Consider the following 23,473-nt stretch of genomic DNA (forward strand, 5'->3'; position numbering starts at 1 on the left):
GGGGTACTTCAGCTGATTTTCAAAATAAACCACAGAAATAAAGGTTCTGATAATGCAGGACAAAAAAAATGACATCAATCATAGGGCTAATGTGACCACAAGCAAACAGGCAAATTATTGTCTACAAAAGCTAGGTTGGTTAGACATACCATACCTGGGTCAATGAGAACCTCCTGAGCCCCTACAGACAGAGAGAAAGAATGCAGATTCACTCAAGGACGCAAGGCGCAATGTTAGCAGTGTTAGTCCCGACAATCTGTGCAATGGCTGCTGCTGCCGCTTTTCTTTAAAAAACACTGATCAGAAAATTGGATTACTTTGGTAGAAAGCTAGGCCATGTTGATTTTGTCAAAATCATTCATATCAAATTTATTTAAGCTTATGAAATGGAAATATTTGCTAGTTTTTTATCACCTCATACCATTATAAGTCAAAACTGAAATGCATCAACTAAATGATTAAAAATCAATAATGAAGAAATTAGATTTTTTTTTTTTCGTCACAACCCTAAATCACTGTCCTCAGGTGTCATCCAGACAATATAAAAGCAATTCATTATTATTTCTATTGAAGCTGACAGAAGACGACAGTCCACTGAGTTGCCATTCAAGATTTATTTTCACTTAGTGAAGTTAAACACAGTGCAGTGTTAATATAACACCTTGTTAATAGTATGTTAATCACAGACTAGGCCTATTAAACAAAGTTAATTAAATCAGCAGTCATCAGGATCATCAGGGTCAATAAGCATCAGCAGTTTAGGAAGCTGACGTCTTGAACTGTGCGCACAAAGCAAGCAGCTTGGCTCAGCGAAGGTTGATAGACAGTAGTGACATTCTCATTCAGTTACAAATCACTAACAGACAACAGCCCTTGGTAAATGGGTGGTGGAGCTGCCATGCAGGGTGCTGGCCTGGCTGCCAGGAGCATCTTGGGGTTCAGACAAGTGGACCGGAGGAGCCGGGGATCGAACTGTGATTAGTGGATGACCCGCTGCCATAGCAGCCCTTCATGCCATCCAGACCACTGTTTCTTTTTGCCTAGTTATAGAGTGATGTGCTCACCTGGTCTGTGGCGTTTTCCTGCATCTGCTGGCTGAGAGATACTTGGCTTACGTCCACCCGTCTTCCCTGCTGTGCCTCCAGGGTAGTGGAATATGACAGATGCTGAACACAAACCCTCCAACGCAGCTGTAAACAAAAACAGAGAAATAATATTTTATTTTCATTTTTCTTTCCTCGAGCTTACTCTGGCAAGAGCTTCTGAAGGTCCCTCTGTGAGCCCAATGTTTGCACTGCAGATTGTTTGCTGCAACCTTTCGTGATCTAAAAGTCCAAATTTTTTCTGCTTTTGCACTCACTATACTTGAATAAAGCACAAACTAAATATTTACTCTACACCTGAAAATGCAGACTCAAACCCAGTAAAATTCATAGGCTCAGAACGATACTGATATTACATCCTGACCGATGTATCGGCATTATGAGCCATTACTAACGTAAGTCAGATGCCGTCCCTGGTAGGCTAGTGGTTAGCGGGTTCGAATCAGGGTTGCGTCAGGAAGGGCATCCGGGGTAAAACACGTGCCAAATGTCAGCATGCGAGTCGTCAGTGTGACGATTCGCTGTGGCGACCCCTAAACGGGAAAAGCCGAAAGTGACTTTCTTTCACTAACGTAAGTCAGATAAACTGGCATCAGTCTATAGTTCAGCTAATAAGCAACAGGATGTACAACCTTTGCACAATACTCAAACAATAAAATGATGAGTTCTTTTGTGATGTGCTATGTTTATATTAAAAAGACAATCTCTCGAACATAGACAGTGGTATTGGTCACAGGAATCCAATACTGGTCAGACTGTAGATGATACAAATCAAGGAGACAGAAGCTAACAGACAACAACCCCATAAAACATATTCCAATATTAAACATCAGCAAAAAAGTCCCCTGGCCTTGTAGCAATAAGCTGCCATGTTTCAGACTTACCACCCAGCCAGAGGAAGTCATTAACCCCCCTGAGCAGCTCTACAGCCATGTGGTAGTGGACCAGGGAATCCTGCAGCATGCCCGCCTGGAGGCATAAGTCCCCAACATGCTTCCTCATCCGCCCTTGGCAGCGCTTTTTATAATGCCTGAGGAAAAGCAGCAGGAAGAGGGTCAAAAACCTTTTCGGACAACAACAAGATGAACAGAGGGGCTCAAATTCTTTAAATACTATGGCTTTTAAACTGATTTATGTTGATTTCCAGAGTGGACATGTCTTCCTTAAATAAACAGCTGCTGATATTTCTTATGTTAGCAGGGCACCAGGACTCAAGTAAATCTTATCGGTCAACTATAAATTGGATGCATGGGGTGAGAAAGCATAAGCAAGGGAGGGCAACAAGACAAGGACAGAGTAGGTACTGGAAGGGTCATGTGAAATAACAGCAGGTGATCACAGACCCAGGCTAAAAAAATATCCACTTCTGAGAAAATCTACATCATATGTGTCAGTTTAAAAATTCATGCTACTGCTCAGGACGATGCCTCACTCGGAACTGCAATAAATATAACTAAAACGAAAAGGCTGTTCTTAAGGGATTCATAAAATAAAATTACCACCAGAACTAAAAAGTTTTTTTTTTATTTATTTATTTATTTTTTTTTAGACACGGATGCCATAATCAAATTCATGTTGTTGAGTCGATGCACTGCTACGCCAAGCTGGAACGTAATGTATGCTCTCAGGAATATGAGATCCAGGCAGCAGTGTGTCGCTCCAGCTTCTACAGCCAAACAGACTAAATCCCTTTCCCAGCGTTGTCCTGAAGCAGGGACAATCCTCAACAGTGTGTACTGTGCCAGACCGTGTTCAGGGAGTCCAAACTATCAGCCCCTCCTTTAAAATGACCATACCCATGTTTTTGCATGTTGCTTTGCATTATATACTGTATACACATTTTACTTACTTTCAATCCCAAATACAGTGTTTAACAACTACAGTGAGAATTTTAGGTGCACAGCCACTGGATTAAGCAGACTGCATAATGTATAAAGGTTTAACTGCAAAGTGAGACATGCCTGAGACAAGTAATCCAGCTATTTGTCTATAATGATGAAACATCATTGTCCAAACTTTAAAGTCTTTCTTGAAAAAAGCTGCACATCACGCATGAAGTTTAGAACATAATGTAACATTTTACTTAACAAGAGTGTAACTGTGTGTGTGTAATAGTGCAAATTAGTCTTCATCTACAATGTTATATGACATAATATGGTGATATATATGCAATATACGTAATTTAAGCGTTTTAGTCACTACTTTTCTAACAATACTTATTATTCTTATCTAAACAGCTTTATATTTGTGGCCTGTTATAGCTCGTGTTTAAACTGAAACTGTGGAGGAGTGATGAGTTTGTTTTGGAGTAATGAGTAACTGCACAACAGCACAGAGGTCTGTCTGTTTCAGGGCAGACTGAAAGCTGATGGGATCGGTATGGGTTAACTAAACGTATGACTAACATCTCACCTTTTCACACCCAACAATAAACTCACAGGACAGTATGAAAGAAAAGGAAAAAGACAAATAAACCAAGATAAACAAAAATGAAGGCAGCAAAAATCAAAAGACAGATTTTTGAATCTTTGAGCAGGTGAGACAAACATCTGACACCGAAAATTATGCTGCATATCAAATTTACTGACATCGGACCTTGACCAGCCTCCACATGCTAATGTGCTTTTGAAAACGGAGTGAAGGTGCATAAATAACTCACCTGCTATCCGTGTCCAAACCCACAAAGTCCTTCTTCTCAAAGGGCACACAGAGCAGAGGGATCTTGTCACCTGATTTGTCTGTGGCCCGATCAAGACGCTTGGACTCCAGGACAATAAAAATCGACTCCACAAAGTCCTCCACTCTCTTCTCCACATCAGAGTGGGCTTCAAAGCTGGGGTAGAAGGCCACATCTGTGCGCTGCTGCTCTGCAATCTCCCCCTGTAGCCCAAACACTAGCAACCTCGAGTCATAGAGAGTAGAGCTGAACAGCTCCTTCTGGCCATGGAAGCGTTCCGCGGTCTGGGGCCAGTCCTTGGCCGACTCACAAGTGGTGATGGCGATGAGGCCCACCACCTTGCGGTGCGTCTGAAAGTCACCCCACTCATTGTTTTCAGGCAGGTAGTGGTGGCGGTAGCGGATGTAGAGGAGGCGCTGAGAGTCCCTGATGCTCACCTGGCTCACGCTGGCGATCTGTTTGTAAATCTTGAAGAACTGGTCCTCGGGTACAATGCCAACTGGCTGAACCACCACGAGCACCGTCTGGTGGTCCTCAGCACACTGCATGTAGTCTGGGACACTCATCTTCACATGTGCCTTCATGAAATAGAGAAGAAGAAAACAAAAAAGTTTAATAGAGCAAATCATATTCCCACTTTTTGTTTTATCAGTTAACACATAAAATCACCCATACCTATTATTTTCACAACTTAATATTTAACCCTTTCTACATTTATTAAGAAAAAAATTGTTGGGTAGGAGCAAAGAATGACGTTTTAGGGGGTAAATATCAAATGTATTTCATAACTAAAGTGATCTGCAAGGAGAAGTAGGTAAAACTTCCTAAATCAAAAATAGAAAGACTCTCAGCTGGATACAGAAAGTGTTTGCAAGCAGTGATAAGGTTTCCTTCCCCCCCTTTTTGTTTATGGTGTTTGAAATGTGGCCCATAAGGATGCTCTGTTAATTAAATCTTAGCAAAACATCTGCTGTGTTTGCGTACAACGTGACGTGTACTACAAACAGCCTCTAATGTTTGAATGTAAAAGTGCTGCATGAAGTCCCTGCTGTAGTTATACAACACGAAACAATGGAACCCACCGACTCCTAAATAGTCCAAAACCGGTGTTTCTAACAAAACGAATCATTACCTTTGCAAGTAAAGCAAAGCCACATCTGCTGCTGTCTTAGCACACCGAGGAAGGCAGCTGACAAGATCATTACAGCGGCAAAGTGTGTATGCAACAGAACAGAAGCCCTCACGTCATTACTTTATATATAAACACTTGCACACTAAGAAAATGAGCTTACTATAGGCTATAATGTCGTCTCATGATACTTGTGTCAGCTAGCTTAGCTTAGCCAGCTAACCTATGGACTTCCTACCTATGAACGTCACACATTAAGGTGCCGGCTGTAATTAACAGGTCACTAATGCCATATCGGTTTAATCAAACTAACTGTCTTTAATATATAATGTTTACTCGAGTTACCTGAGCAGTAACCTGTCAGATTCCACAGCTTCCTTAGAACCAGTCTTTTGCAACACACAACACCAGCACAACATCCGGTACCTGTTTCCAAAATAAAACCTTCACATGGCGGTTATACTGTATGTATCTGTTTTACCGTGACGTCATAACGCTATTTATTTGTTTGATTGCTTGTTGGCTCTTAAAGATAGTCTCCCAAGAGTACAAATTAAATTAAATTTTAATTCGTAGACAACAAGCCATATTTTTTTTTATCCAAAAGGTACTAATACATGAATGTGTGAAAACCGAAATCTTCGTAAATAAAATATTTTCATATTGCAAATATCGGTGAGAAATATTTCCTTCTGGCAAGTTACAGTAGGTTCTGTAAAATATGCACATCAGGCTAGAAAATTACAAAGATGTAATTCCAGCCAGTTCATATAAGATAATTGGTGGAAAGAATAACTGTAAGAATAATTCTCTGTAACAGCATATTTGTCCCAATAATCATTTTGCACAACCACAGTAATAATATGTTTTTCTGAACATGCAGTATATGTTTTTACCTTTTTTATTGAAATCAAATCCTTATTTCCTGCTACGTCTCTTTTCTTCGTCATCCTTTTTCTTTCTCTACATCTGCTCCTCCTACAGAGGAAATTAGGTACTGAAACTAAGACTATATAAATTGTGCATTTTAATGTACTTCAGGTTGTTCATGTTAGTTTCAAAATGCTCTTCGTACTTATTCAGTGTACTATGATTTCCCAATTACTAACAAATTATACTTTAAATGACTATCATGAAAATGACCTCATGAAAGTAGTTCAGTAGTTTCATTTAAGGTGTAGTAGTTCACATAAAGGTTCACTGAAAATACATAGCTCATGTACTATTGCTATGAAGGCACTGACCCTACAGCCTCCATGTGACACTATTGCCAATCACCATATTCCACTGACTTGTAAATTAGCCCTCTAGTGGGTGATTCCTCATTAAAACGGAGGCGATAAATAGAAAATGACCCATTTTAATGAAGTTTTTTCTTTTTACCACTGCATCACTTTAGTTCAACATTTTAGGTAAGGATTCCATGGATGAAAAAAAAGACAAGTAGATTCAACTCTGTTTTATTTCTGTAAAGCATAAATCACTTTTCACAATCTTCTTGGAAGACAACAGCATTTTGTTCCCAATTTTAACTTTTTTCCTTTTTTGGCCAAGGGGAATTGGTCCAAAAACAAAGCAGGAGCTCAGAAAGAGACATGGAATGTCTAGAACATGGTTCATAGTGAATATACATCAATAAGAGGCAAAAACTACAACCACTGACTTACAAAACAGTGCACAAACATCGTGTGTGAAGGCTGTCATTGCTAGGAATCCCAATCCATAACACGACGGTGAAATTTGGGGGCTGACAGATGTTACAAGTAAGAGGAAAACCATGTTGTTCTTAATTTTTGAAAACAAGACACAAGACCAATAACTGAACATTATATTTTGACTGAGATGTATGAAATGAATTAATGCAAATACATAAAAAGCACAAATATGTAAAGCCTTCATTTTTCCCATATAGTGAGTTTTCCCTAAGGCTAGTAAGACTGAGTGAGGTCAATCTAAACACACCAACTTTGACCTTCATTTGTTCAGAATGAGGCTGGGTTGCAGTGCATAGTCACATTACTATATCGTTATGCCCAGTACAATTAGTCAGAAAAAGTGTAAAATCAAATAAACAGAGGGAGGAAAAGCTACACGATTGAAAGCAGAATTCACATCTTTTCATTCTAATGATTTACACTATGAAATACTTTCTTCTACATGTCGGGCAACTTTTTACCCTGTCAGCCAACAACGGAGAGCACCCAGTGGTGGAATAAAGCTTTCAAGTTATACAGTAAAACAGTGGAAATCAGAGAAGGCAGGTAAATGCTAATACTACAATGAACAATCACCCTCAAGAGCGCATTACAGATATATATTGGCACCAAATGTGATGTTAAGAGCATCCTGCTCTACTGGATGCTAAAATTGATCAGCCAACAACCAAGCTATTTAACCACCAATTTTAAGAGTATACCAACACTGTAATAGATTTAGCTCATTGGAGTCCTTTATAACATAGGTTAGGACAGCAATTGGTTCCTAAATCCAACTTTTTTTTTTTTATGCAAACAGGGATGTAGCCATGATTTTTGGAATACTGAGGTCATGAATCCAACTCACAAAGGCAGACAGTTTGCCAAATTATCTATTTGGATTTTTCATATTATGTTTATTTTCTGTGGCACTTCCTTAATGTTAATACCTCGTAAAAATTTAAACATTTCTCCATGCTAAATAACATTTTAGCAGAGAAATCTCACATTTTTTGGCCTAAATAGTACAATTTATATAGTGGAATCAGCCTACAAAGTACCCACCATGTATAAGTTTAAGCTGTCGTATGTTAATTCCCCTGCAGATGTCTAAAATCCCTACATTCCCTAAAAGAATAAAGTGGGGTGAGACCTCAGAGCACTAAGTGGTAGCTACAGCCCAGCTCACCAATGATTACTTAAAGCCACAATGTGTATGATTTGAAAAGGTCTGCCATAGGCGTGTACATCGGTGATCATGGATACATTTTGCCTTCAATCTAGTCCACATACCAAAATGAATTAAAATATAGAAACTAGTGTGACCAGGGGAATGTTGCCAAAACATTCTTAGGAAGTAAGTGTGTGGTATGGCCTTATGTGCCATTTCTGATGCGACGGTGTATTTGGGTGAGAACCACTAATGTTCTAATGTGTCACAGACAAGTGCTAGTTTCTAGCTTCATTGAAATAATTTGCATTTTTAATATTTGTTCAGACATACATTTGAGTTCTGGTGCCATTATCGCCCCTCAAAACACTTCAAATCAGCACAGGACCTCAGTTGGCTACACTGGATTCCCATTTTGGACCCAAACCTCATCACATATGGCATAAGGTAACCAATGGAGCAAAATAACAAAAGGTTGATCACGGCATCTTTTAGCTGCTATAATTTATAATTGTTTAGGTCTAAGGACATCTCAGTCCATGCTACTTGTGAATTCATGTGAAATACAAAGAGTGTGCTGTCATGTACAACATGGGAACTTGAAGGCTACAAAAAACAACAAATTAGTAAAAACTGAGTGATGTTTGTGTGTTCAGGCTGCAGAGGATCAGGTTTAATGCTGTCATCCAGAGGATTAGTTTAATCTCCAGCAATCAAGTTTAGTTGGCCTAATTACTGCACATTAAGACACCCCATTGATTCCTAGTGGGGTAGGAGCACTGGGTAACACTAGTCTCTCAGACAGGAAAAAGGTTTGAAAGGAATCAGGAACAGAAACAAAAATATAACAGATGACTCATTAAGAGATGCTGGCTCAGTAGTAGGAATGTGTGTCTTCAGATGAGTTGAATAGAGATATTTGGCATTCTTCATTATGGCATTGAAAGAGAGTGGACACTACCAATGGTGCAGAGAGACTGGATATGGGACCTCCAATAGGGCACAGGGTGGGTGGGGGGATGGGATTAAGATGGACAATGATACTCCACCCTCAACATGCCAGTTTCAGAAACTGTTCTACTGTATCCGCTTCCACCGCCTCAGAAAACATTTCATAGTTCTGTGGAAACAGCAAACAAGAAAACAGACACTGTTAAAACTGCTTGTATGTCAGAGTGCTCAACAGGTGTAATTTCTTCACTGAAACCATCCTGTATGTAATATCATTTTCAAGTCAGTTTATAATACAGCTTATATTGAGATCAGATTTTTTTTTCATAGCTATTAGAGTATACGCTGTTCTGAATCATCACTGATGAGATAACAATGTTTCCATGTAGACTCCTGGTGCAGCCTTTTGCACCATTTGTTCCCCCAGATTAAGTTTAAAATAAAATAAAAATGGTATGTACTAATGTCAGAAGAACCATAGGTTTTCTAATTTTCTTTGCAATGTGAAAAACATCGATCCATGAAAGACTATATCCCTTTACAATGGCATGCACATTCACTTTTGTTATTTGTAAGTGTGAGAGTGACTGTATATTGTTTCACTTGAGACAAATTGTCACTGGCATCACCTGGATATGTCACAGAAACTTTAGGGTTTTGATTTTTGTTGATGATGTTATTATTTATGTCTATACATATGTGCTTACGGTTGTATTTGAGTGCTAAGTCTGTAAATCTAGCAGAAGTAAGAAAACTGTGGTACAGTGGTGACTACACAATATTTTTGTCCGATAAGATGTTCAATGTGTCAGACTGCACGATTCTAGAGTCATAGATTACTGTGTTAATCACAGCCTGACGGTATGATGTCGTCAGGTGGAGGTGCCACAGGCGCAATGTAAAATCAGAACGGTGTCTGAAGCGGTTGTCACTACATAACCTGTTTTATGCATGTGCAAAGAAGCAATTTACAGCAGTGTCATATCGCCTCACCCAATCTTGCCCTAAACCTAACCAGTCAGGAAGTAGCTGCATTTTGCACACGAGCAGAACAAATTAGGTTACTATTATGGATCATGTGACACCAGAGACATTTCTCTGTCCTCTATTGCTTTGCTTTTGTAGTTACCCAGTCCATACCAGAAACTCGATAATCATATAAAGTGACGTAGGAGAAGTAAACTATGATGCAGAAGGACTTTGATGAGTTTCTATGAATGTTTTGACATTTATTTCACTGTCACAATGCTTTTCACAGTCTCCTTTCAGGCCTATAGGGGCTGAGAGTCCGATATAGAGATAAATAGGTTAATGGCAGAATAGGTCATTCATTTTTAACATGAACATTGCTGATAATTTGGGTAAAGTGTGTGTGCGTTCCTCACCCCACAGTACTGGTCTTCGTTACAAAGCTGTGGAGGCACTGCCTTTGGGTCCCCTGCTTTGCTCCTCATTTCATCACGAAGCTCCCCACCCACAGAAATGTCAATGAGCTCGTACTGAATGGATTTACTGTCAAGGATTCGCATCACTTCTGCCTGTTGAGACTTCACCTGGAAAACAACAGCTTCCATCAGAGATGTACTCAAGCAGCACAACCACTAGGAAGCAGTTAAACCATTGTCCTCGGAGGATATGATCTGCATACAGTGACATGTGCCACCATAACTTTGCATCCTGCATTTACAGACTATATTTCTAAGAGCTAAGTGGAGTCAAACACTGACAGCTGTTATGTTGTTACAGTTTTAATCAGTCACAACAGACACAAGTTTGAGGCACAGTACCAATAAACTTTATTAGTTCATTTCTCCACAGGATCAAGGAAATAAGAAATGTTTCAATGCATTGTGGTGTAACAGAAAAAAATTAACTACCTTAATTAAGTACTTTTGAGGCCATGCCTTTAAAAAGCTTTATTTGGCCTGTGGGTGATGATTAATAGACCTAGTGACTGAGGAAGTTGGGAGGGAGTTTTCATAACAGTGACTCCACCCAACCACAGTAGTGGAAACACGTAGGACGGTATTTAGACAGCCACACACAACTGTTAGGTCAGTGTCACATCCTTAAACTGAAAAGAGGAATTGCTTTGCTCATTACACAAGTCATTAAAAGCTTCTCTGAATCAAGTAGTGTTTTGTGTTCTGCAGTTTAACTGAACACACTTTTTCCTGTTCCAGGTTAGAAAAAGATTCTGGGTGGTGCAGAGCCACTACATAACAACTCTTACTCTGTATTAAAGAACAATCAAACTTAAACACAAAAACCAAGTGGGTTTACACTTTAGTGGAATTTATTCGACACATGCCTTTGTTTCTTGGGTATACCGTCATTGTTAAACAGGAAGGATGCTCTTGCTATAGTCTAAATAAACAAAATATATGCCAATACATAATCAATATGCTAATAAACTGACATTTTTTAAACTTTCAAAGACATCCTCTCTTCTATATATAGGCCACTGTAGGAGTAAAAGTAAAAACAAACAACCAAAGCCTTCTACAGTAGCCCAGAAAAGAGTAGGTTACTGCACAGGAAAGTGTTAGGTTATTTCTTAGTTAGATAGATATGGATTAGAGATCTGTTGTATTAGAAGATGTTTAGCGCAGACAGGGTGACTAGCTTGGGCTGTTAACTATTCAGCCTGTAGGCACGTCAAGGTTACAGGAAAACTGCTGTTAGTGTCAACTGTAATGCTAGTCTTAATATTTGTCTTAATGTGTAAGGTTATGTCCAATTGTTTAGATACACACCACGAAAACAACAGTCACGCACCTTGACTTTTCCTCATGTTTTGGCTAAACGTTATGGCAGCTGCAAGGCTTGCTTATCAGGTGACGTCACGGTTCGACAGCCCAGAAAGGATTAATATTGTATAGCAATGCTTGGTTCGGGGTCTTGCTGCTTCCGGGCTGCTTGGGCAGCCTACAAAACTTTTCCACTACACGAACTCCTCACACCTGACACCAGGTTTGCCCAGGGCACTGCCATAGACTGTTTTATACAGGGCTGTGTCTACTGACGTATCTTGCTTATCAGCATTCACATGCTTTTTCTAAATTCCAGCACTATTGGGTATTTAAACGTACGTTCCACCAGACGAGCTGCCTAATAAAAGGTTTTGTACTTTATTACTGGCTCCCATAGTCACTTAACCCCTGAGCCACTTACAAATCATGAAATTTCTTTGAAACAAGTGTTGTTTCGTGTATTTGATGCAAGCAGAACCGATAAATACACTTGTTTGTTAAGGGCCTTTACGCCACAATTATAGCCCATCTACCTTAAGCAACACAACCTTAACGTGCGAGATTTTTGCGTCAAGTTAGCGGCAACCGTTATGGTGGCTGGACACCATATGTACCAGTATGATACGCTGCCACAATACTGTCCATTTCTAGTGTAAGTAAAAGGCCCCAACGTCCATATTTGTGGGGCAAATATCTTCAAAAAAATAGCTAGCTAAACATGCTGGAGAAAAAGGAAATGAGCAGGACTAAGCTAATGCATTCTGGGCCGTCTTTGCACTGCCTTACATTTTCCAGAGATACTTTTAATCTTCCTCAGCGCCTACCACCTAGTAACGCTGACATTAAAATAAAAATATAAATGGGCAATGAGCTGCACAGGCCCGTTTACGGTGTTAATCAGAAGGAATCTGTTATTACTGATAGGATGCTGGGTGTGTCTGATGAACTGAGCACAGGAAGCTGCTGCCGCCAAAAGCACGACAGAAAAACGTAACGTTAAACTTATTAAAGTGAAGCCATTGACTCACCGTCCGTGAGGCAGTAACGGTGGTGTAATACAGTTTGACTCCCATTGGTGCAGGTCCTTCCACTCCCTTTGTGTATCTGCTTGGCAGTAGCTTTGTCAAGCTCGGTAATAACTGGATAAAAAGGGAAGGAAGTTTGGTGTCCGTACTTTCAAAATAAATACCGCGTTTTCACTTCCTGGGGAAAGGGCAGCTCATAACGTCAGCTCTGAACGTCACAAACAATGTCTAAGTTACTGATATGGCTGCATACGTTTTTGACAACGTAGAGGAAACAATAAACATGGACTTTGTGAAAGGTATGGCTGTGTATAAAACAGACTGCGTGGAGGCTAATCTGTCCTTAAATCATCGTTGGACTAACCTGCTTAATAGCCCTGGGACAAAAATGAGCTGATCGGCTTCTATTAAAAGATACCTTTACATGTTTTCATAGCTGTATAGTGTATACACTGATAGCTATGCAGTTATATACCTATACCGTACATATATAGAAAGAGTTATTGGTAAAGGCCTATGTAATTTTTACTGGTCACAGGAATTGTTCCTAGTCCATAGTGACTATAGAGATCCATTCCCATGGGGCACTAAGTCTTTGTTCTAGTTAAAAACACATTATGTATTATAACTTCTGTTCTCAGATCTTCTTTCTTTCTCACATACATTTTATTTTCTCATTACATTCCACCTAAGACCCCCCTTCACTTCCTAATTTGCAGATTCCGTGACGCACTTGCACACATGCACAGTGGTCCCAACATACCTCTCTGTGGCAGAAGCACTGTTTGGGTCTCTATGTGATTCCTTGAACACAGCTACTGTATCTGTTAACATGTAGGGTTGAGTCCGTACACACTGAGAGCCACTTACCGGAGTCAAATTCTTTGTGTATTCATCACACCTGGCCAATAAAGCTGATTCTTATTCTGAAAATATTTAATGAATGATTTATTCCAGTTCTGGGAAAGATGAACATCTCTATTTAAATCAGATTTATTATTGATCAATTCTTAACACCAAGACACTTCTGTTGCTTTGTTGACAGTAAATAAGGAACTGTAAGTTCTCACAAAGTAAATGTTGCTTGTAAGCACAAACATTTCAGATCAAATCAAAGTGTTTATTGGCATGAGCACAGTAAGGAAACATGTTTCCCTGTACAATGAAATTCTTTGCTGTCCACAATGAATGCCAAAACACAAAGTGAAATATAAAGTAGACAAATAAACAGCATGTGAAGAAATATAATAAGAATATAATAAAGAGAGTGTATGCTACATTGAGGCTGTATGTGCAAAGCCAGCTAGTATCCACCTGTCCTTTACCTGTCACAGTGAACATATCACTGGACATTTTACTTCAACAAATGTCTGCTTTCCAAATAGCCCCAATTATGGGATGTTTATAAACTCATGTCATGGAAATTCATGTCTGCAAATCTGCCTATCCAACTGGCTGGTTTATCAACGACTGTACGCACCTGTATAAGCCAGGATGTGTAGAACACATCTAAGGCTGTCATGGTGAAGGAATTTCTCCTGTGGTAATTCAGGCCTTCATTACTTGTATATTATTGCTGATTACTTAATCCAAAAGCCAAGGGTATTTTGCATGGCCGCTGTGTAGATAACAGTCAGTGCTCCACTACAGCTAGGCTTATTTTGACAACAGTGATGACTACTACCTACAGGACATTTCTATGCATGGGATCTCACCTTTAGCATGCTGTCTGCCAACGAACCCCTGTGGAGAATAGATCCACTGGGTCACAGGACCTTCATTCTTACTCTAAAATGTAGTATTCCAGGTCAGCAGCCACATCACTTGATAGTGCCTCACACAGTGAGCCTTGCAATGTTTGTGGCCAAAAGTATAACAGTGAAGGGGCAGTCTTCCACCCCTGACACTAAAGGTCTGAAGATATAACTAAATATTTCCCAAAATAGCTTGGATGCTCCAAGTCTGTCTCTCAGTTGTCTTAGTATTATCTTAATTATTTGTTTACAGTCTCTCACTGACTTTGTTTCATTCTAAGGTGTGTGCAACACTGTACAGAGTTCTAGTGAACCACTTTGTGGTGTGTTGTTGGAACAACCGGCTGTTTTTAGATATGGTGAAGGGGCGATCGTGGTCGTCTCCCAACCGGAGGGTTGGAGGTTCGAATCACAGTGCCTGCAGGCCACATGTGGAAGTGTCTTTGGGCAAGACACTGAACCCCCCCATTGCCCCCGATGGTTAGAGCCATCGGTGTGAGTTGGTGCCGCAGATGGCTGCCTCCGTTCTGTACCGGAAACAAATTCCTTGTGTGTGTAACATACTTGGCCAAATAAAGGTGATTATAATATGGCCAAGGCCAAGGTTGTGGACTTTAGGAGGACCAGAACTAGGTAAACACAGCCCCGGGCTACAAGATGGAGGTGCTGGAGAGCTACATACTGTAAACCTTGGAGTACACCTCAACAACAGACTGGACTGGAAATGTAACACAGAGGCAGTTTACAGCAAGGGACTTATAGCAGACTTGCCTTGAGGAAGGAGCACTTTCAGTTAGAGACTCCAGGAACACTACAGGAAGTTTTTCTTGCCACCTGCCATCACCTTGTACAACAATTTTCCTCTGTGTCAGGAGCAGAATCTCCTCTGGCAGCATATACTGTATATTCTTCATATGCTCACTGTACATTTAATATTGTTAATATGTTAATAATCTTGTTAATACGTAAGTAAGTTATAAGTAAACATGCTAACACACTCGCAGTGACAACATTAACATGCTAAGCAAGTATGTTCACCATCTCAGTGTAGTATGCTAACATTTGCTTTGTCTTTAAGCACAAAGTATAACAGATATTTAGTCATAAATCAAATATCCAACCAATTAATAAAATTTTGACATGATGGTGGCTGTAATTGATAAGTTAAAGTAATATAATTTTGACATGATGGCGGCTGTAATTGATAAGTTAAAGTAATATATTGTGAGTGGAGCATGAATGTCTATACCAGTCTGCATGGAAATCCATCTAATAGCTGCTAAGAAATTCTTGTGGCAAATCATCCAGTAGACGTTTCTCTGAATAAGGGATCACTAAAGTTATTAGGATTCATCTTTTAGGTATCAGATATCTTGACTAAATTTCATGGCCAACCGGCTAATAGGAATTATGTACACAAGGCATGTTAAATGTCAACCTCATGGTGGTGCTAGAGCACAAATCAGGGAGTCACCAGAGTCAGTAAGCCTTATGCTCTTGGGGTAATGAATGTCTGAACAAAATTTCATTGCAATCCATCTAGTAGTTGTTTCATATTGGTGTACAGACATACTGGCAGTTTGGCAGAAACCTGAATATGACACATGGCTGCTAAAAGGATTGAGTCTGGGACTGTCCAGTTCTGGTTCACTCAGTCTAACCACTAGACAACCAGCAAATTGAAATTATCCAAATTCCCCTAACGATAATAACCTATGACAATTTTGTTTTAGAGGGTATCATACTCACACACTGACAACCCAGCTGTGTAATGTTCTTGCTGTAATGCTCTGAGTATATTGAACCCCATTAAGAGTAATGACCAGTGATAAAATTTAATTTGGACCTTATCACAAGGGAAGTAGGCTGGCCTGTTCTATTGTGAGTCAGACAAAAGGAATGTGGGAAAGAATCCAGCACTGCCATCATTCAGCTGATTCAGGGTTTTAAGTGAATGACTAAGCCAGGCAGTGTGTGGGCCAGCACCCAGTAAGGCTATCAGTAATCCTGAAAGTTTAGGTAAACATTGTCATCTCTGAGGTTTGCATCAGAGGAAATAGAAAACTGCTCACCATGATAAAATAAAGGCCTTTTGGCTAATGTGTTTACCTTAAATAAATATGCCTTTATTGACGTTTGGGGGCAGCAGAAAGGCATTTGTCACTTGGTCTAGATCCAGCTAATTCTGATAAAGGAGGCTTTTCAAAGATGTTTTACTTTTAAAGAATGGTTGAATGAATTTAGTCACAGAATAGAAAAGGACAAGGTGAAATGATCAGTAATGGAATAGTGCTGCCATATTCATTGGATTGGCGAATGGGCCTACAGGACACACGACAAAAATGTTAAGATTATTTATGGCCTGCAATAAATGTTTCACTCCCATTTAAATTTCACGGTGGTGCAGTGGTTAGCTCTGTTGCCTCACACGCGAGAAGGTTCCAAGTTCGGGCCCCACCCGGGACCTTTCTGTGTGGAGTTTGCATGTTCTCCCCGTGCTTGCGTGGGTTCTCTCCGGGTACTCCAGCTTCCTCCCACAGTCCAAAGACATGCAGCTTAGGTTGATTGGTGTCTCTAAATTGCCCATAGGAGTGTGTGTGTGTGATTGTTCGTCTATGTGTTAGCCCTGTGATGGATTGGCGACCTGTCCAGGGTGTACCCCGCCTTCGCCTGATTGCCGGCCGGGATTGGATTCCAAATATATACAGTAGACAAAACAATGTACACACATATAAAATAAAATATATTTAAAAAAAGCAAAGACTTTCCTTACATATTAAATCCCTCATGAAACATTTAGGCTTTCTTAAATACAGTCTAAAGATGGTATATTAACAGATCTCTAAAAGTGCTACAGTATGATATCAAATTAGTGGCAACAAAACAGCACAAAAAAGGATTAATTCTCACAATGGCAATTCAAAACATCTCATCATGTGCTTTCAAAGATCGCAAACCTATGTGTATAAACCCATCCAAAAGAGCCACTTAAATCCTACAGCTTCAGTGTCTGAAAAGTCTAAACACTGCAATTATCTGATGGCTTTCAGAACGCTAGAAATCATTTTATCATAGCAAAACTCAGCCAGCACCAACTTTATGCTAAATTTAAATGTGCAAACAATGGGCTCTCAAGGCACAATGACAAAAGCCCTGTATGGTCCTGCATTGTTATTACACTGTATTTTTGTTTGTTACTACAGTATACCATGACATCTGAACTTCAACAATGTATCCAATAAGGAGAACTGTAGATCACATGATCACCAAAAAAATACTAAGCAAACCTACATATCACAAATTCATTATAAGAAACAGGACAAATTAAATTTCTCATTCAGACCAGAGGACATTAAAGTGCCCAAGTTATGACTCCAGAAATATTCATTTCGTAATACCTTTATTTCTCATGTCCAGAAACAGGAACAACCTCATCGCTATTTGTGTTTAAAGAATCTGTGTATCATTCATTTGTTTTTCAAAATAAAATTTTGAAAAAATCAAAAATGAGCAAAATGAGTCTTTTAGAGTATTCATTTGTAAAACCAGAATGAAAAAATGAAATAAAAATGAAATTAATTTTCAATAATACATTCAATATTACAATAGTTATAATAATATAAATGGTCTCAATAATAGATTCATGCCCATCTTTCACAAAAAAGTGAGAGACAACGTCACTCCTTGTGTCTTACGTTTTCCATGAAGCAAACCCTTTCCCTCAAAAAACTGACAAAACATATAGTTTTCCTGGACTGGACCAGATTATTTGTGATTCCGTATCACTAGAAGAGTCTATGAGGATTTGGGAAATACCTTCAGAAATTGGGTAAGTGTTATGAAACAACAGCACAGGATTAAAATGTTCAGCAAGTTTGATTTCGAACACTCACGGAAGATAATTTCTGTGACTCAAGTGTATGTAATATGTGAGAGCCACAAGCTGGGGCTAACTGGGATACAAACTAAGCACATCCATTGTAATAAATCATCAGGTCCAACATGACAGTGTATTATGTCCAAACCCAACCCAAGCCCAACACAGTTAGGTTTGTACAGTGTTTTTTTTTTTTTACCCTTATCATTAAACAAAGCAGACATTTGAGTGCTCCAGCCTAAAGTTTGACCTACGTATATGTCCAAACCTGACCAGGACCCGAACATAACTACTAAAGTTCTGCCCGAATCCTCAGGTACCAATGGGTCCCGTCAGGCTCTGTTTGGGTATCCACACTCTAGTGCCACAACAGCCACCAGCTTTTGTTAATGCAGCATTATTAAATCATCAAACAAAGCTATTGTTATAGCAGGCGTCGGTGGACCCAATATATTCAGACACACACTGGGAGTGGAACACAAAAGGAGTTTTGTTTGTTTTGCACAAACCCAGTACATTCCCCCTTCTTGTTATATTACATGTAAATCTGCTGCTGTTGGTCATTTGCTCTACTGTCCATGTGCATCTCAATCTCACAACCATCTGACAATCTTCTTGTTATTATTTTCACTGTCACTGATTGTATATGGCTTCAGTCATAGACTAGTCGGTTGTATCATTTAGCTTTACCCTAATCACTTTGTTTTAGTTTTCTTAGTCTTTTTTTATTCTATTTTTCTTTTATTCTATTTTAGTTTCCTAAATGGTATGGCATTCAATACTAGGTGAAATGGTATTTTGATTTTCTGTATGTCCTGCACATATAGTGAATTGACAATAAAAATCTTTGATCTTGAGTTTATTGTTAACACAGGAGGTCAGGTTATTGGGAGAAAAAAGGGGACAGAGGCAGAGCTGGGGACAAAGGCAGGTAGGCAGCGTGGAGCTGACAGGAGGCGAGTGGATGACCTGGGAGTGTAGAGCCGGGGAACGGAGAACTGGAGAGTGCAGCACTGGGAAACAGAGCTGGAGCATTGGGTAGCAGGTTGGGGAACAGGTGAGTATCGACAATGAACCAGCAGGGAGCAAAGAGGAAAAGGGCTGTATATGTAGCGGCAGGTGGATGAAATGATGGCTGATTGTGCTGGCTGAGGATGTGACAGGAGAGGCAGGGGATGAACAGAAAACCAGGAAGCGAGGTCCACAAACCATAACAGCTGTCTAAATTGGACTGGTTATACAGTGTGTTCACATACAAATAAGAAGCAGTAGTTAGTATCTGCCCTGTGATGTGTCTGTAGCTCTGAGTGTTGTCCAGCGGCCAGCTATTCTTTTATTCATATAAATTATTTAGGCTAACAACATAATATTTTGGATCAAGAAGTTGCTGAAAAATACAGTGTGCAAGATTAATGTCAACTTCAATATGCCAGATATATAATAATACTAACTGTAGGTAAATATAAATATCAAATAGGAATTAGTATTGGCAGATACTTCAGATACAAGGTATAAAGACCAAAAACACTGGATCAGGACACCCCTACGTGTAGATCCTACAACATCCAATCGATTATTTGGACTTGGCTTTCAAGTTAAGCACTTGCATAACTTTCCTCAGCATGAAGGCAACAATCAGTGCACATACAACCAAAGTGACCACATACAGTCCTACAAAGAAAGGTGCCTCACCGCTCTGGTGCAGACGTGAGTACAGCTTCCTGCGGCCCATGTAGTCAAGGTAGGATGCATGAATCTGACACCAGGTGCAGCAAGCTAGGAAAATATGGAATATCTGATGACTCTGTCCCACAAAATCACATCGTCCAGGGAAGCAGCGCTCTGGCATGTGGAAGGTGAAGAAACTGGCACAGCTGAGAAAGAAAGCCACCTGGCCAAAGTGGTAGCTAATAGCTGGGTCATTGCTGGCTGGAGACCAGAGTAAGAGTCTCTTAGCCACAGGACTGTTGTCCCAGATATAGGCAAGCACTGAAGGCACCACCTGGCACACCTTGCGCACCCAGGCTGGTGGGGTTTGGTTGCAGTATTTGCCATAACAGCATCCTATGCATGACAGACAGCTGAGGAAGGTGGCAACAGGCATGAAGATCCCACGTATGTATCCGTACAAGCTTTCATCCACAGCATAGTAAAAGTGAACTACAGCACTGCCATACTGATACAGTGCTACCCCAACATAGTCCAGAAAAAAGAAGGTGTAGTGGCACAACTCAGATTTGCCTCCTAGTAGGTGAGCTGCTACACTGAATGCTGAGTAGGTCAAGGAGGACAGAACAAGAATCAACAGGGGCCATGAATGAGAATCATTAGCAAAGTCCACAGTCTCCGAGAGCCGGCTTAATTTAACCAGGAAAACTAAAAATGCCAGCAGGTGAGTCCAGATGTTGATGGTCTCATTGTGGCGCTGGAACAAAGACAAGAGATAGTAGCGCCAGCTTTGGTTGAGCGGTCGGTAGCCAGTGCACACGTAGCACTCTCTGAAGCAGTAGGGAACCTCAGTGTCTCTTAGGGTGCTGGGCACAGAGGGTGCAGCCTCAGTCAGCATCTGGGGAACCTGCTTGATCTGCTGCAGGCTGATGAACATTCGCCCAATTCTCTCCATCACAATGGTTGCCATGACTGTCAGCAGCTGACTGATGCACTGTGGTTGGCCCCTGCAGATATTTCAAGGTTAAAATCAACAAAAATATTTTTGGTGTGTTTTTAGATCCTTATGTGTGTGTGTGTGTGTGTGTGTATATAAATAAAAAATCTATCAATAATCAGATGTGTCTCCTTCTGCATGTATGTGGGCACGTGTGTGTGTGTGATACGTGCACCAGAAAACTAGTGGTGGGCTGCTAAGTCACTGTGAAACCTCTAGGCTTTCTTCCTATTTGTGACAAAAAACAATTATCAAAGCACATATAGTGATATCAGGTGACTTGTTCAACTTTCAGCACCCCTTAAAGATGGATGGAGCACTACTGGCCCCTCATTGGTTTTAATGGGTTTAGTATCAAGCAATAAAGGTCTAAGAAGCCTGTGGGTTACTATTAAATCTATAACATGTTTGTTCAGAAGTGCTTCATTAAAAGTAGATGTTAATGTGCAATAAATGGCAGTGAACTAATAAATAAATATTTTGTACAAAAACCCTCTAAATAGTAATTAAATTGTAATATACTTTGTTAGTGTGACTGTGGACTCATGTTTAACTTCATGGTTGATATTTACGTAACATTTCATGAGTCACATTATGATCTGAGAATTACATTCACAGCAGTTTTACTTGGCACCAGGTGAAAATATTCTCATACATCACTGTATTTCTCAGTGATTCTCTCTTCTTATTCTACTAATGGCCCTAGTTTAGCTGCAACACTTTCAAAGATCTAACTGAGTGAAGAACCCTCGGAAGCATCCCAGATGTTATGTTAATATGGTAGTATGCATACATTCACGGACGGATTTTGAGAGAACGGGACCCTCGGCACAGACACGTAAGACCCTACCACTCCTGCACTTACAGGAGCAGGCCTCACAGATTGATAATCACTTTATTTGGCCACGTATGTTACACACACAAGGAATTTATTTCCAGTGCAGAACTGAGGCAGCCATCGGTGGCTGCAGCTTGGTGTTCATTGTCTTGCCCAAGGACACTTCGACATGTGGACTGAAGGCACCATGATTCCAACCTCCAACCTTCCAGTTGAGAGATGTCCACTCTACTCCCTGAAGCACAATCTACTTCTATTTTTTGCATGTTTGTAGTCATATTGCACCCATTTTCACTTGTGTTGTATCTATTTTGTTTTGCAACAGACACTCTCTTTGTACTTGTTTGATGTCACTTTTTGTCATTCTGCATATATTTTTAGTAATTTTGCTGTGTTCAGGGTCTTCTCTGTCTCTTTTTAGCCCACCTGTTATGTTCATTTTTCAGGAACAGCAGTGATGTTCCTGGATTAATTTTACCATTACTAACCATTTCAATCACTATTTAGTGCAGTGGTGTTCTTCACCTCTCACAGATTATGGTTCAATGAGGTTAATGCACTCATTTTTTCATAAAAAATGCATGTTAAAACTTTTTTTAATGTACATTGGAAAGACCTACATATAAAATACATTATTTTTACATGACAGATTTTTTTTAAAAATGTTATTTTACATTTTGAAATCTTTTCTTGTTATGACGTGATGTTGATAAATGAACGAGACACCTCTTCTGTTCAGTACCAGTATCTTTGTAATATAAACATGCAGGGGGAGGTTGCAATATGTGAAATGAACCATTTTCATTTTATATGTTGAATATGCCTGTTAAGCTAAGCAGAATAAGTTTCATATCAATAAAATACTTTTAACTATTGTTTTTAGATGTTTTAACTTTACAATACATAACAGGAGGGTTAGTCATTTTGTCTCCTTATAGTGGTCTTGTAACTTTTTGTAGTTGTTTTGCAACTTTTATCTAATTTTGTGCCTTTTTGCACTTGTTTTGTTGTCATTTCAGTGGTTTTCCTATGGAAAGCTTAACAGTTACTTCATGGTTCTCTGGTCTTAGCACCCCCTGACCTCCTGGGCCCCAGGACATGTGCCTGGTAGGCCCATTCAGTATATGCCATGCATCAGATGCAAGGATACCCATACTCTTTCTAGTTACCCTTTAAAAACAATTGTATTTTTCTGTACATGCCCCTGATGAGATATATGTTGATAAATGTGTGAGATGAAAGTGATGCCATCCTTCTACCTGGCCTTGTGACCTCATATCAATGGAGTCCAACCTGCCCATGAATTACCATACTCCTAAGTGGAGTGTGCTACAAGAATAGTAGTGGTGCTGTAGAAAGGAAGAAATAATGTTGAGCAGCTAGTGTTTCAGCACCCATACTGGTCACAATCTCTACATGTCTGTTTCCCCCAAAATTAGCTTCTGCCTCTGGTTGAAATGAACAGGTCTCTTGTTTCACTGTCTGGGAGTTCACCACCCTGGGGAGGAATGAAGCATTTAGCCACAGCTGACCACACTTCACTTACAGGCAAAGCGTGTAATTCATTAACTTTCTTGGCTGAGCAAGATGTCAGGAGGAATCTCTTTTTATCACAGAGGAACTCTGGGTCTGCATGCTCAATAACTGCTCAGTAACAAGAAGCTTATGAGGGGGTTTGAGTCAGTAATCTTAACACCAAGGGGAGATTACATGATGGAATCCCCTCCCACCCCGGACGGGGGTGGGAGGGGACCTTATGAAGCAAGAAATAACAACTGCACACACCCTAACAGTGCTAGATGCTCTTCCTGAGTCCAAGAGGTGCTGAAGGAAGTC

General features: G+C 40.0%; 3 protein-coding genes across 3 annotated transcripts in view; all 3 read right to left on the reverse strand.

Annotated features, from left to right (window-relative positions):
• Positions 1–5,338, reverse strand: part of trappc9 (trafficking protein particle complex subunit 9) — a 204,273-nt gene extending 198,935 nt beyond the window's left edge. The window contains 5 exon segments of the mRNA XM_020614930.1: positions 155–181; positions 1,065–1,190; positions 1,988–2,133; positions 3,763–4,358; positions 5,255–5,338. Coding sequence (XP_020470586.1) covers positions 155–181; positions 1,065–1,190; positions 1,988–2,133; positions 3,763–4,346 — 883 coding nt within the window. The 5' untranslated portion in view covers positions 4,347–4,358; positions 5,255–5,338.
• A 1,361-nt stretch (positions 5,339–6,699) lies between these two features.
• On the reverse strand, positions 6,700–12,643 carry sh3bgrl3 (SH3 domain binding glutamate-rich protein like 3). Its single transcript, XM_020614943.1, has 3 exons — positions 12,507–12,643; positions 10,111–10,278; positions 6,700–8,894 (listed from the first exon to the last, which is right to left on the reverse strand). Exons 1-3 carry the CDS (start codon positions 12,549–12,551, stop codon positions 8,826–8,828), a joined length of 282 nt encoding a protein of 93 aa, XP_020470599.1. The 5' UTR covers positions 12,552–12,643; the 3' UTR covers positions 6,700–8,825.
• A 6,558-nt stretch (positions 12,644–19,201) lies between these two features.
• Positions 19,202–23,473, reverse strand: part of paqr7a (progestin and adipoQ receptor family member VII, a) — a 4,764-nt gene continuing 492 nt past the window's right edge. Inside the window, exon 2 of the mRNA XM_020614936.1 lies at positions 19,202–20,809. Coding sequence (XP_020470592.1) covers positions 19,708–20,772 — 1,065 coding nt within the window. The 5' untranslated portion in view covers positions 20,773–20,809 and the 3' untranslated portion in view covers positions 19,202–19,707. The remainder of the gene's footprint in view (positions 20,810–23,473) is intronic.

The sequence above is a fragment of the Monopterus albus genome, unplaced genomic scaffold (genome assembly GCF_001952655.1).
Source record: "Monopterus albus unplaced genomic scaffold, M_albus_1.0 scaffold154.1, whole genome shotgun sequence".
Lineage (NCBI taxonomy): Eukaryota > Metazoa > Chordata > Actinopteri > Synbranchiformes > Synbranchidae > Monopterus > Monopterus albus.

Coding starts and splice junctions, on each gene's coding strand:
- sh3bgrl3 (XM_020614943.1), bottom strand. CDS start 12,551: ATGGGAGTCAAACTGTATTACACCACCGTTACTGCCTCACGGACG. Junction 10,279..12,506: donor CCGTTACTGCCTCACGGACG/GTGAGTCAATGG, acceptor GTTGTTTTCCAG/GTGAAGTCTCAACAGGCAGA. Junction 8,895..10,110: donor ACGAAGACCAGTACTGTGGG/GTGAGGAACGCA, acceptor CTGTTTCCACAG/AACTATGAAATGTTTTCTGA.